At 54.1% G+C, this 14,643-nt stretch overlaps 1 protein-coding gene across 2 annotated transcripts in view; it reads right to left on the minus strand.

The window, feature by feature from the left end:
* Positions 1 to 14,643, minus strand: part of rev3l (REV3 like, DNA directed polymerase zeta catalytic subunit) — a 40,464-nt gene that overhangs the window by 9,997 nt on the left and 15,824 nt on the right. For both annotated transcript variants that reach the window (XM_060042133.1, XM_060042132.1), the window contains exons 13-23: positions 10,936 to 14,626; positions 8,080 to 8,810; positions 7,554 to 7,633; positions 5,833 to 5,970; positions 4,888 to 5,065; positions 4,062 to 4,173; positions 3,789 to 3,904; positions 2,707 to 2,825; positions 1,417 to 1,535; positions 849 to 990; positions 139 to 383 (exon numbers count right to left, since the gene is read on the minus strand). In XM_060042133.1, the coding sequence (XP_059898116.1) occupies positions 139 to 383; positions 849 to 990; positions 1,417 to 1,535; positions 2,707 to 2,825; positions 3,789 to 3,904; positions 4,062 to 4,173; positions 4,888 to 5,065; positions 5,833 to 5,970; positions 7,554 to 7,633; positions 8,080 to 8,810; positions 10,936 to 14,626 (5,671 nt within the window). The remainder of the gene's footprint in view (positions 1 to 138; positions 384 to 848; positions 991 to 1,416; positions 1,536 to 2,706; positions 2,826 to 3,788; positions 3,905 to 4,061; positions 4,174 to 4,887; positions 5,066 to 5,832; positions 5,971 to 7,553; positions 7,634 to 8,079; positions 8,811 to 10,935; positions 14,627 to 14,643) is intronic.

Raw genomic sequence — 14,643 nt, forward strand, 5'->3', positions numbered from 1 at the left:
AGCAGCAGTAGGGTTAGGGTTAGGGTTACGGTGTGGGTGTCGGCCTTACGTGCCCAGGCTGCCCACGGCGCCCAGGCAGGTGGAGCAGCAGTAGTTGTAGGGTTAGGGTTAGGGTTACGGTGTGCGTGTCGGCCTTACGTGCCCAGGCTGCCCACGGCGCCCAGGCAGGTGGAGTAGCAGTAGTTGTAGGCGATGACGATGGAGGGGTAGAGCGACTGGAAGTCCAGCACCAGCACACAGCTGCTGTAGAAGCGCGACTCGGGCTCCATGACCAGCGGGATGCACTGGGGCGCCCTCTGCTGCGCCCGCTGCTCCACGCTGGGCGACACCGCGATGTAGTTCAGCGGCTTGGCCAGCCGCAGCATCATCGACTCCACCCGGTACTGGAGGGGGAGGAGCCAGCGGGAACCAATCAGAGCCAACCCCCCGGTCGGTGAGCTACTGACCGCTCAGTACGCTGAGGTTGTGGACATAATGTCTTCCAATCAACGTGAGCCTCCTGTCGGACCAGTAGTCTCCACTGACTGGGAGACCCGTTCACAAGCAGGATACTCAGTGTTTACACACAAACTGGGAGACCCGTTCAGAAGCAGGATACTCAGTGTTTACACACAAACTGGGAGACCCGTTCAGAAGCAGGATACTCAGTGTTTACACACAAACTGGGAGACCCGTTTTCCACCCACCAACGTCCGCTATTTGTACTTGAATATTGTACATTAAATGAACATGAGGTTCACATTGAGGGCGGTTCTACATGACAACCCAGAGCCCCGCCTCCCCGGACCCAGAGCACGGTGGGCTGTGATTGGCTGGTCCCAGCAGGGAGGGCTGTGATTGGCCGGTACCTGTGAGCCGCGGGTCAGGACGTGGTAGAACTGGATGCCGAAGACGCGTGCGAGCTCGCTGGTGCGCCCCACGATGTCCTGCTGCTGCAGCAGCTGCATGCTGCCCCTCAGACGGCTCACGTAGTGGTCCACCACCTTCCACCTGACAGGAAGTGGGAGGGGACACACAGGAAGCAGAGGCAGTCATACAGTAGGCAGACACACAGGAAGCAAACGTACAGGAAGCAGACACACAGGAAGCAGAGGCAGTCATACAGTAGGCAGACACACAGGAAGCAAACGTACAGGAAGCAGACACACAGGAAGCAGAGGCAGTCATACAGTAGGCAGATACAGGAAACAGACACACAGGAATACACACAGGAAGCAGACACACAGGAAGTAGCAGACACACAGGAAGAAGAAACACAGAAAGTAAAACATACAAAAGGAATATTAGACATACAGGAAGTGCAGCACACACAGGAAGCAGACACACGGGGATACGATGAGTACTGGAGCAATACAGTGAAGCCACACTAGACATGTAAGGACGTGGCTGTTGAGTGGCTGCTGCTCCGGGACCCACCTGTAGAGGTCAGTGTGGTGGTCGAACCAGTCGGACAGCGTGCGTCCGCTGTAGAGAGGGAACCGCTGGTGGAGGACGTGGAACGCCACGTTCTCAAAGCTGTAGCTGTTCAGAGTCACCTGCAAACAGAAACCCCAACATATAGTTATGATCCATATACAGCATATTACTATCTGTACGTGTGTGTGTGTGTGTGTGTGTGTGTGTGTGTGTGTGTGTGTGTGTGTGTGTGTGTGTGTGTGTGTGTGTGTGTGTGCGTGTGTGTGTGTGTGTGTATAATATGCAAGGAATAATCACCGAGAGGCCGGGCAATAAACAGTTTGATATGCCCGGCTCGTGGACGGCTTACCTTCCGCGAGCCGGGCATATCAAACTGTTTATTGCCCTGCCTTGAGGTGATTATTCCGTTTATTCTACTTCGCGCCGGCCAACATAATAAAACAATTCAAATACTTTAATAATTAGCCTTTTTCTTATTCGTATTGCATGCTTATTAAATGTATACTCTGTTTAAGTTAATCTCCCTCGAAAAGTAGTTCCCTTTAGAACTACGGTGAATAACGTTAGCTCAGCTGTAGGTAACTCGTTTCTATAGCAACCACACAAGGCTGGATCTGATCACTAGTTTAATAACGTAGTTGCTACATTCGTATGAAGTCAGCTTTAATGACGATCGATCAAACATGCACTCCTTGGTTTATTTTTACTTGGAAATGTATGTGATAGAAAACGATGCAAGCGGCGTATTGATCTACTGTGCTCAGTCAGCAGCAAGTAGAACCGACAAGTCAGCGGGCAATATGCCGGATTAATGCACCCCTCCCAGCCAATCAGAATCGAGCATTCTTAAATGAAGTAGAATAAAGGTAGGTAAAGGTAGGTCGAGTTATGAGTAATGAATTAAAGTCCAACTCTACTGTTTGCTTAAGGAGCGTGTGGCTGATCAAGGCATGGTCCCACACGGGGTCAGGGTTCAAGGCTAAGGGTAAGGGCCAGTGTTAAGGGTTAGGGCTAAGGGTTAGGGTTAGGGTGTGAACCTCGTCGGCAGGATCCTCTACAGGTTAAGGGTAAAGGTTAGGGTTAAGGGTTAAGGGTTAAGGTACCTCAGTCTTCATGATCCTCCACAGGTTGAGGGTAAAGGTTAGGGTTAAGGGTTAAGGTACCTCAGTCTTCATGATCCTCCACAGGTTAAGGGTAAAGGTTAGGGTTAAGGGTTAAGGTACCTCAGTCTTCATGATCCTCCACAGGTTAAGGGTAAAGGTTAGGGTTAAGGGTTAAGGGTTAAGGTACCTCAGTCTTCATGATCCTCCACAGGTTGAGGGTAATGCGTCCAATGATGTTGATCTCCGACATGGTGTCGGCCCCGTATTCGTCACGGGCCGCATGGAAGCGGTTCTCCTTACTGTCACCTGGAGACAGAAACACAGATAGAGGCTGACACACCTGTACCATAACATCTATATCCAACCCCTATACCTGACACACCTGTACCATAACATCTATATCCAACCCCTATACCTGACACACCTGTACCATAACATCTATATCCAACCCCTATACCTGACACACCTGTACCATAACATCTATATCCAACCCCTATACCTGACACACCTGTACCATAACATCTATATCCAACCCCTATACCTGACACACCTGTACCATAACATCTATATCCAACCCCTATACCTGACACACCTGTACCATAACATCTATATCCAACCCCTATACCTGACACACCTGTACCATAACATCTATATCCAACCCCTATACCTGACACACCTGTACCATAACATCTATATCCAACCCCTATACCTGACACACCTGTACCATAACATCTATATCCAACCCCTATACCTGACACACCTGTACCATAACATCTATATCCAACCCCTATACCTGACACACCTGTACCATAACATCTATATCCAACCCCGAGAACTGACACCTGTACCCCAACACCTGTACCCTAACACCTGTACCCCAACACCTGTACCCCAACACCTGTACCCCAACACCTGTACCCCAACACCTGTACCCCAACACCTGTACCCCAACACCTGTACCCTAACACCTGTACCCTAACACCTGTACCCTAACACCTGTACCCCAACACCTGTACCCCAACACACCTGTACCCCAACACCTGTACCCTAACACCTGTACCCTAACACCTGTACCCTAACACCTGTACCCCAACACACCTGTACCCCAACACCTGTACCCCAACACACCTGTACCCTAACACCTGTACCCTAACACCTGTACCCTAACACCTGTACCCTAACACCTGTACCCTAACACCTGTACCATAACACCTGTACCCACAACACCTGTACCCCAACACACCCAGGGCTAGGTAGGGGTTCTCTCACCAGGGATACGGGACAGCCTCTGGCAGAGGTCCTTCCCCAGGGCCGACGCCCTCTGCAGCAGGTATCCCCACGAACGCATCTGCACCTCGTAGCCAATCAGGATGTCTGGGTCGAACCTGACAGGGACAGGAAACACCATATAAGGAGAGCAGTCAAGAACCGAAAACCTTCAGGACCGATAAAACACAAGGCATCAGGCGACAACACCGATACACACACACCTCATCACACACACACACACACACACACACCTCCCAGGTAACATCAACCCACCTCCTGACTAAGAGCAGCAGCTCGTCCAGAAGCTTCTTCTCGTCGGCGGCGTAGGTGACCGGCAGGCCTGTGACGCCCGATCGGACCAGCAGGGGGGCCTTCCTCTGGCGTTCTGGGGACACACGGGACACTGAACATATCTACCCATCTACAGACAGTATGTATAGATATATATATCATCATAGGCACGCTCACATGGGTCAGTGTGTGTCCTCACCTGGGTCGATGGAGCCTGTAATAACTCGGTATATCTCTATGTTATCTACGTCTGTGTGTTCATCCTCAGTGTCCCCTGTATTAACTCTGTCTATCTCTATGTTATCTACGTCTGTGTGTACATCCTCAGTGTCCCCTGTATTAACTCTGTCTATCTCTATGTTATCTACGTCTGTGTGTACATCCTCAGTGTCCCCTGTATTAACTCTGTATATCTCTATGTTATCTACGTCTGTGTGTACATCCTCAGTGTCCCCTGTATTAACTCTGTATATCTCTATGTTATCTATGTCTGTGTGTTCATCCTCAGTGTCCCCTGTATTAACTCTGTATATCTATATGTTATCTACGTCTGTGTGTACATCCTCAGTGTCCCCTGTATTAACTCTGTATATCTATACGTTATCTACGTCTGTGTGTTCATCCTCAGTGTCCCCTGTATTAACTCTGTATATCTATACGTTATCTACGTCTGTGTGTTCATCCTCAGTGTCCCCTGTATTAACTCTGTATATCTCTATGTTATCTACGTCTGTGTGTACATCCTCAGTGTCCCCTGTATTAACTCTGTATATCTCTATGTTATCTACGTCTGTGTGTACATCCTCACCCGTGTCCTCCGCCACCACGATGGCGCCGGTCAGCTGGTGGGCGGCCGCGCCCGGCAGGGGCGCGTCGCTATGGAAACAGTAGAAGAGAGCGCAGATGGGGTCGAACTCAGGGTCCGCCTCCAGGTCCCGGCGGGACCGGGCGTGGACCTCCAGGCCCATGAGGGTCAGGTACTGGACCTGCAGCACAACCACCACAACTAGTCTCAGTAACCAGTATAACTAGTCTCAGTAACCAGTTCAACTCGTCTCAGTAACCAGTTCAACTAGTCTCAGTGACCAGCGGAACTAGTCTCACTAACCAGCTAACCAGTATAACTAGTCTCACTGACCAGTGGACCTCCAGGCCCATGAGGGTCAGGTACTGGACCTGCAGCACAACCACCACAACTAGTCTCAGTAACCAGTATAACTAGTCTCAGTAACCAGTTCAACTCGTCTCAGTAACCAGTTCAACTAGTCTCAGTGACCAGCGGAACTAGTCTCACTAACCAGCTAACCAGTATAACTAGTCTCACTGACCAGTGGACCTCCAGGCCCATGAGGGTCAGGTACTGGACCTGCAGCACAACCACAACAACTAGTCTCACTAACTAGCTAACCAGTTCAACTAGTCTCAGTAACCAGTTCAACTAGTCTCACAAACCAGTATAACTAGTCTCATTTACCAGCTAACCAGTATAACTAGTCTCACTAACCAGTATAACTAGTCTAGCTAACCAGTATAACTAGTCTCACTAACCAGTATAAATATGATCACAAAACAGTTGAACTTGTCTCACACGCCAGTAGAACGATCATGTAGGAGTGAGTGAGTAAGTGAGTGAGAGTGTGAGTGATCGGGTGATTGAGTGTGGGTGTGTCAGAGTGTGAGTGAGTGAGTGAGTGAGTGAGTGAGTGAGTGAGTGAGTGAGTGAGTGAGTGAGTGAGTGAGTGAGTGAGGTCACCTCATGCAGAGCCTTGGCCTCCTGGAGGTTCTGCATGCTGACTTTGAAGCCGTAGGAGTTGGAGAAGCTGGGCCCTTCGATACCAGAGGTCTCCTTCTGGTCCGGCTGCTGGGGCTCAGCCAGGGCCGCGAACTGGTTCTGTTACACCAGTATACCATCAGTACCCCAACATCTGGACTATATACCATCAGTACCCCAACACCTGGACTATATACCATCAGTACCCCAACACCTGGACTATATACCATCAGTACCCCAACACCTGGACTATATACCATCAGTACACACCCCAACACCTGGACTATATACCATCAGTACCCCAACACCTGGACTATATACCATCAGTACCCCAACACCTGGACTATATACCATCAGTACCCCAACACCTGGACTATATACCATCAGTACACACATCAGTGTTCACCACTACATACCACACATACTATATACCATCAGACCATCAGAACACACATACTATATACAGTATACAATCAGTATACATATACTATATACCATCAGTATACACACTATATATCATCAGACCATCACAACACACATAAACCAAAGTGTACTAAAAACCTGTAGTATATACCATCAGTGCAGACTAGTACTATATACCATCAGTGCAGACTAGTACTATATACCATCAGGGCAGACTAGTACTATATACCATCAGGGCAGACTAGTACTATATACCATCAGGGCAGACTAGTACTATATACCATCAGGGCAGACTAGTACTATATACCATCAGTGCAGACTAGTACTATATACCATCAGTGCAGACTAGTACTATATACCATCAGTGCAGACTAGTACTATATACCATCAGTGCAGACTAGTACTATATACCATCAGGGCAGACTAGTACTATATACCATCAGTGCAGACTAGTACTATATACCATCAGGGCAGACTAGTACTATATACCATCAGTGCAGACTAGTACTATATACCATCAGGGCAGACTAGTACTATATACCATCAGGGCAGACTAGTACTATATACCATCAGGGCAGACTAGTACTATATACCATCAGTGCAGACTAGTACTATATACCATCAGGGCAGACTAGTACTATATACCATCAGGGCAGACTAGTACTATATACCATCAGTGCAGACTAGTACTATATACCATCAGTGCAGACTAGTACTATATACCATCAGGGCAGACTAGTACTATATACCATCAGGGCAGACTAGTACTATATACCATCAGTGCAGACTAGTACTATATACCATCAGGGCAGACTAGTACTATATACCATCAGTGCAGACTAGTACTATATACCATCAGTGCAGACTAGTACTATATACCATCAGTGCAGACTAGTACTATATACCATCAGGGCAGACTAGTACTATATACCATCAGTGCAGACTAGTACTATATACCATCAGGGCAGACTAGTACTATATACCATCAGGGCAGACTAGTACTATATACCATCAGGGCAGACTAGTACTATATACCATCAGGGCAGACTAGTACTATATACCATCAGGGCAGACTAGTACTATATACCATCAGGGCAGACTAGTACTATATACCATCAGGGCAGACTAGTACTATATACCATCAGGGCAGACTAGTACTATATACCATCAGGGCAGACTAGTACTATATACCATCAGGGCAGACTAGTACTATATACCATCAGGGCAGACTAGTACTATATACCACTAGTAGGGAGCAGGAGGGTCAGAGGTCAGCTGACCTTAATTTGGGTGGTCAGCAACACCCTCCTCAATGGCTCTGCTTGGCCACGCCTCCGTCGCAGCGGATTGGACAGTTCCTCTGAAACAGGGAGGGGCAGAACATGAACTCATTAACATAATGCTAAACGGACTGCATTTACTCAGCGCCTTTCTAACCAGCGGCCGCTCAAAGCTCTGTGCAGTATCGCTGAACATTCACCCATTCATCACACATCCACCCCCCGACGGCGGAGTCAGCCACGCAGGGCGTCAGCCACGCAGGGCGTCAGCCACGCAGGGCGTCAGCCACGCAGGGCGACAGCCACGCAGGGCGACAGCCACGCAGGGCGACAGCCACGCAGGGCGTCAGCCACGCAGGGCGACAGCCGGCTGGTCAGGGGCAGTCAGGGGGAGGCGTCTCACTCTGGGACGCCTCGACACTCCGCTAGGAGGAGCCGGGGATCGAACCGGCGACCTCCCGGTGACCAGCCGACCGTCCCACCCTCTGAGCCACACGCCGCCATAACCGGACTCATGAGGTCGTACCGTCAGCCAGGGGCGTGCTGCACATCAGCTCCCCCCGGCGCCTCCCCCCGCGCCTCCTCACTACGGGGGTGCTGTGGAGGGAGGGGGGGGGGGTCCTCCCGGCCTCCTGCCTCCCCCGGGGGAAGGGAGACGGAGTGAGGGGCGCCCCGCAGCCCTCCGGGGAGACACTCAGCCCGCTGCCGTCCTCCCACTCCTCCTCCTCCTCCCACTCCTCCTCCTCCTCCTGGGGGGCTGCGGGGGGCTGGCAGGGGTCCTGCCAGGGGGGGAGGTCGGGGGACTCTGGGGAGCCCTGGGGTCCTCCTCCCCCCCCCTGGGCGGGGCCCTGTGTCTGCGGGGCCCCCGGGCTGGGCGGGGCCGGGCCCCGGACCAGGAGCTTCGGGGGGGTCCTCCGGCTCCTGGGGGCCCCGGTGGGGGCCCTCTCCGAGGCCTCCCCCCCCCTCGCTCCCTGCAGGCGCTGGTACTGCCGCCGGGCCTCCAGCCACAGGCGGACCGAGGCCAGGCTGGGGGCCGTCCGGCACGGCATCAGCACCGTCTTGCGGTCCCCCGCGGCCTCGGGCCAGGGCCCGGGGGGGGCGGGGGCCGCCTGGGGGTGGGGTGCGGAGGGGGTGCGGGTCATGGCGGAGAAGGCGGTCTTCCAGAAGGCGAGCCCCTCCTGGGAGAGCTCCCCCGTGGCCTCTGGGAGGTCCCGGGCCAGGGTGGTGCCCACCTCCATCCGACGGCCCCCCACCTCCCTGGGGACGAGGTACAGAACGCACAGAGAGAGAGAGAGGAGACACAGGCACCTCGTCAGCAGAGTGGGGTACAGAACTCACTCAGAGAGAGAGGAGACACACAGGCACCTCGTCAGCAGAGTGGGGTATAGAAGACTCAGAGAGAGGAGACACACAGGCACTTCATCAGCAGAGTGGGGTACAGAAGACACAGAGAGAGAGGAGACACACAGGCACCTCGTCAGCAGAGTGGGGTACAGAACACACTCAGAGAGAGAGGAGACACACAGGCACCTCGTCAGCAGAGTGGGGTATAGAACACACTCAGAGAGAGAGGAGACACACAGGCACTATGTCAGCAGAGTGGGGTACAGAAGACACAGAGAGAGAGAGGAGACACACAGGCACCTCGTCAGCAGAGTGGGGTACAGAAGACACAGAGAGAGAGAGGAGACACACAGGCACTATGTCAGCAGAGTGGGGTACAGAAGACACAGAGAGAGAGAGGAGACACACAGGCACCTCGTCAGCAGAGTGGGGTACAGAAGACACAGAGAGAGAGAGGAGACACACAGGCACTATGTCAGCAGAGTGGGGTACAGAAGACGCAGAGAGAGAGAGGAGACACACAGGCACCTCGTCAGCAGAGTGGGGTACAGAAGACACAGAGAGAGAGAGGAGACACACAGGCACTATGTCAGCAGAGTGGGGCTGGACCCTGGGGTCTGTGGTCATGAGGAATGGGGAGTAGAGGAGCTATGATGTAACTGCTCATAATGGAAGATATCAAAAGCAGCGAACAGTGTACACATGCCTAAATGGTATATAATACACTAAACAATATATAAAACATAAAGGGTGACCTCAACATCTCGTTTTAGGTTTATTGTTATGATGCATATTCAGTTTTTGGTGACAGATCCTGGTGGGGCTAGCATAACTTTATAAATGTTGATACATTTCAGGTGCAGCAGGTAGGATTTGTAAAAAGGTTGAAGTCAGAAGAGCAGAAGAGAGCAACATTTTGATCGGATCTTTGATAGCTAAATGTTGATAGTAAGTCTAGAGTAGCTCTTGAATCTTACCTACAGCACCTTTAACAGCTACATGTTAGTCTAGAGCAGCTGGTCAATCCCACCTACTGCACCTTTAACAGCTACATGTTAGTCTAGAGCAGCTGGTCAATCCCACCTACAGCACCTTTAACAGCTACATGTTAGTCTAGAGCAGCTGGTCAATCCCACCTACTGCACCTTTAACAGCTACATGTTAGTCTAGAGCAGCTGGTCAATCCCACCTACAGCACCTTTAACGGCTACATGTTAGTCTAGAGCAGCTGTTCGATCCCCCCCACTGCACCTTTAACGGCTACATGTTAATAGTAACCCGTCTAGAGCAGCTGTTCGATCCCCCCACTGCACCTTTAACGGCTACATGTTAATAGTAACCCGTCTAGAGCAGCTGTTCGATCCCCCCACTGCACCTTTAACGGCTACATGTTAATAGTAACCCGTCTAGAGCAGCTGTTCGATCCCCCCACTGCACCTTTAACGGCTACATGTTAATAGTAACCCGTCTAGAGCAGCTGTTCGATCCCCCCACTGCACCTTTAACGGCTACATGTTAATAGTAACCCGTCTAGAGCAGCTGTTCGATCCCCCCACTGCACCTTTAACGGCTACATGTTAATAGTAACCCGTCTAGAGCAGCTGTTCGATCCCCCCCACTGCACCTTTAACGGCTACATGTTAATAGTAACCCGTCTAGAGCAGCTGTTCGATCCCCCCCACTGCACCTTTAACGGCTACATGTTAATAGTAACCCGTCTAGAGCAGCTGTTCGATCCCCCCACTGCACCTTTAACGGCTACATGTTAATAGTAACCCGTCTAGAGCAGCTGTTCGATCCCCCCACTGCACCTTTAACGGCTACATGTTAATAGTAACCCGTCTAGAGCAGCTGTTCGATCCCCCCCACTGCACCTTTAACGGCTACATGTTAATAGTAACCCGTCTAGAGCAGCTGTTCGATCCCCCCACTGCACCTTTAACGGCTACATGTTAATAGTAACCCGTCTAGAGCAGCTGTTCGATCCCCCCACTGCACCTTTAACGGCGGTGTGCCAACAGTCCAGCGGGGGTCTTACATGGTTGTGGCGGGGGCGTCGGCGGGGTCGCTGCAGAAGGGTTCCTTGAAGGTGGTCTCCGTCAGCTGCAGGTCCAGCAGGGAGCCGAGGACCTCGTCCCGGCTGGGCGGGGACATCAGGGGCTTGAGGACGTGGGCCCCGCCCCCGGCGCCCCGGAGCCGGCCCTGGGAGCTGACGGAGCACGGCGAGCTGCCGGGGGTGGTGGTGGTCAGGGCGTCGCCCGCCTCCGGCAGCTCCCCGGGGGGCGAGCTCTCGCCGTCCGCGAAGGAGGCGGAGGTCAGGGTCCGGGGCTGGACCGGCTCCGGGGCGGACAGGAGGAACTCTTTACGGTCGCACTGGAAGTCCTGGAAGGGGCTGAGGCCGCGGCCCTTCCCCCCGGAGGAGCCCCACTCTCTCCCGGACAGCTGGTTGGATACGGTGTCCCCGTTCTCCGAGGTCTCGAAGAGGTCAGGGCTCTTTCGCTCCTCCCTCTGCCAATGGGACGCCTCCGCTGGCTCCTCCCCCGAGGACGAGAGCCTCAGGTTCAGAGCGGGCACGCCCTCCAGGCTGACGTCGCTGAGGAACTTCACCGGAAGGTTCTTGTCACCGAGCACGAAATGGCTGCCGCTGTAGGGGCTGGAGAACTCGGCCTGGTCGATGGCGTTGATGTCAAAGTTGTAGTTGTGGGGAACGTCCGGAGACATGCTGTCCTCGATCAAGTGGCAACTGTCCAGCCCCGGGTCGGACAGGAAGACGGGGCTGTCCTCGGACACGTCGGCCTCCTGCTTCACGGGGAGCTGTGGCTGGCTGCCTCCCTTGGCCTTGCCGTTCCTGGGTCTCTTGCGCGTGGTGGGCTGAGGGTTCTTGGACTTGGTGGAGGCAGCCCTCCTTGATCTCTGGGGCCTGGTGGTGGGGTCTGTAGGGGCTGCTGCAGCAGGACCTGTGGAGCTCTGCACCCCCACCGTCTGCAGAGGAAGGGCCTGGGCCCGCTGCCTCTTCTGGAGCAGCTTCTTCAGGACCTCCAGCCCGGACGGGGTCTCCGACAGCGTGGGTATCTGCCCGTTCCTGGAGGCAGGGGATTGTGGGGGGTTTGCTGCTGGAGCGTGAGCCTTACGGCCTTCCTGTGAAGGTTGAGGTAGAGGCGTGACCCGAGGAGTCGTGCATGTCACAGGATCAGCCTCTGCCTTAACCGCAGCCGCCGGGCTGGACCTCTGGAGCCCCGGTGCCTCGCCCTGGTTGACCTCCATGATGGACGTCTCCAGGTCCTCAGCCTTGGGGTCGTTGAGGAGCCTGGGGGAGCCTGGAGCCGGCAGGCCGTGGGAGCAGGCCTGGCTGGCTGTGCCGAGAGGCTGCTGAGAGGAAGGGACCCCCTGGGAGGACGTCTCCGCAGGGTGCTGCTCATCGTCGGAGAAGAGGAGCTGGGAGGTCTCACAGTCTTTGGGTTCTTGACCTTTCTTTTTCTGTGCTTTTCTGGCTCTCGTACGAGTTGTTGAACCGCTGTTGTCTGCAGTTTCTTCGTCTCCTCCAGCCGCTTTCCTCCTCCTCCTCCTCAAGGTCAGGCTGGTCGCTGGTCTTGTCCTTTCGGTTGTGGCTTGGCCCCCTTCCCCTTCGGGGGGCTCACTAGCAGCACTGGCAACTCTTCGCTTAGCTTTCGGGGACTTCTTAGGTTTAGCACTTTGAGTACGGCAGAGCGTCTGAGACCGTCGTGGCTCAGCCGGTAGGTCTGGAGGAGCCCAACTGAGACAGGGGTCACTGAGGGGGTTGATCAGCTGACCTGAGGGTCCTGTATCCATCAGAGGGTCGCTAGGCGACCAGCAGCGAGGGGGGGAAGAGTCCGCCGGGCTGGCGCACCTCTCGGAGAGGTAGCCGAGTTCCAGCATCACGTCGTTGTACTCTGAGTCGTGGTCGTCCGCCTGCTCGGCGTAGCAGGGGTTTGGCGGGACCAGGGAAGGCCTCGGGACCCTACCTCTGTTCACCCGTCCCCCCGGTCTGCCTCCAGGCCTGACTGGAGGTCTGGGGGAGCTGCTGCCCGTCTTCTTGGCCGTGGCAGCGGCCCTGGCCTTTCGTCTGGGTTGTTTCTTGGCCTTTGGCTCCGACATGGGAAACTTGATAGCGGAGGATTCCGGTACCTTGGGCCAGAACTGTTTCAGAGGGGCTAGTTTGCTGTACTGCTCCAGTTTGTCCGAGGTCAACAAGACCACCGGTTCGGCAACGCTCACCTTCGCCATCTTCACCAGCATGTTCTTCTGTCCCTTGAAGCGGTTGATGATGATGTACTTGATGATGATCGGAGGTTCCTTCTTGCGTCGTTTCTGGTTCTTGGGCTCCGGAGCGCTCACCACAGGTTGCTCCTTAACGGAGACGGCGTTCTTGAGTCCAGGTGCTCCTGTTGGCTCTCCGTCCTCGCTGTCCAGGCTCTTTTTGCGTTTGGTTCTCAACGTGTACTTGCTGTTGATCATCCCTGAGTGTTTGGTGACTGAGGACGGAGGCTCTCCCAGGGGTGAAGGCTTCTCCTCCAGGGTGGACAGAGCCAGACCAGACACATTAGCATCAGTGAAGGGGTTAGGGGCGGGGGACGGCGACAGAGTGTCCTTACATTCATCTACGTGCCGTTCTTCAACAACCAGCTCCTCCTTAATGGTTGGCACTACCCCTGGCGCATCTTGGACGGGCTCTGGCAGGGTTTCTGTGAAGAGACTACCCTTGGTGTCGGTCATTTCTGTGTCTGTGCTCAATGGCAGAGTGTTGGTGAATTGGCTTCCGGTGAGGCTATTGGAGGAATGCTGCTCAGGGCTTTCCACTGCATTCGCCTTGCTCCTCTGGGCTGGAGATCCAGACCTTCGCTTGCTCAGCTTCAGTCTGGACCGGCGGGGTACAGGCAGCTCCACCTCCTCAGCCTCCCCTGGTTTGGGGGTACCCGCCTTCTTCCGGGTCAGACAGTTGGAGAGGATGACACTGGGGAAGAACTTGTAGTGGGCTTCCTGCTGGGCCACCATGGTCCTCTTGTTGTCCTGGTAATCCTCGTACCTTATCTTGAGTTCCCCGACATCTCCTTCCTCCTCCTCCACCTCTATCTCCTCCTCCTCCTCCTCGTCCTCGTCCTCACTGATCTGGTGGATCCTGTCGTCTTGGCGTTCCTCCTCCCGGTGGGAGGTCCTCAGGCTGGAGCTGCTGCAGTCCTTGTGACTGATCTCCACCTCAGTCTTCCCCGAGACCTTCCTCAGCTCCGAGTAGCACAGCGAGAAGGTCCTGTGGTTCTGTAGGATGGAGAGACAGTTGTTCTCCACCTTGTTGATGCTGCTGTACTTCTTCCTGCTCTGAGTGATCTTCCTGTTCCCGAACGGGAAGCCGTCGAGGTCCGCCTCCTCCAAGGCCATCGACGTGGCCTTCTCGTACGAGTAGAGGGGGCGGACCTCCTCCTTCTTCTCCACACACATCGGAGACGCCTCGGAGTGGCCGCTGGCCTTACACAGGATGGGGTGCTTCACCGGAGGGATGTAGGGGATCTGTTTGTTGATCTTGAACCCTGTGGCGCACTGGTCGCTGTGGTGGGGGCTGGAGCTGGACAGGAAGTCGGAGGGCTCCTGGGTCTCCCGGGCCGGCCGGGCCGAGGACGGGGTCTCCCCAGGTAACCGGTTCATCTGGGTCAGGAACTCGTCTGGAGCGGTGAGGGAGGAGTGGTTCCTGCTGCCGCTGTCAGTTAGTGAGGAATCTGGAGAACAGAGATAC

This window comes from Gadus macrocephalus, chromosome 21 (genome assembly GCF_031168955.1).
Source record: "Gadus macrocephalus chromosome 21, ASM3116895v1".
NCBI classification, from domain to species: Eukaryota; Metazoa; Chordata; class Actinopteri; order Gadiformes; family Gadidae; genus Gadus; species Gadus macrocephalus.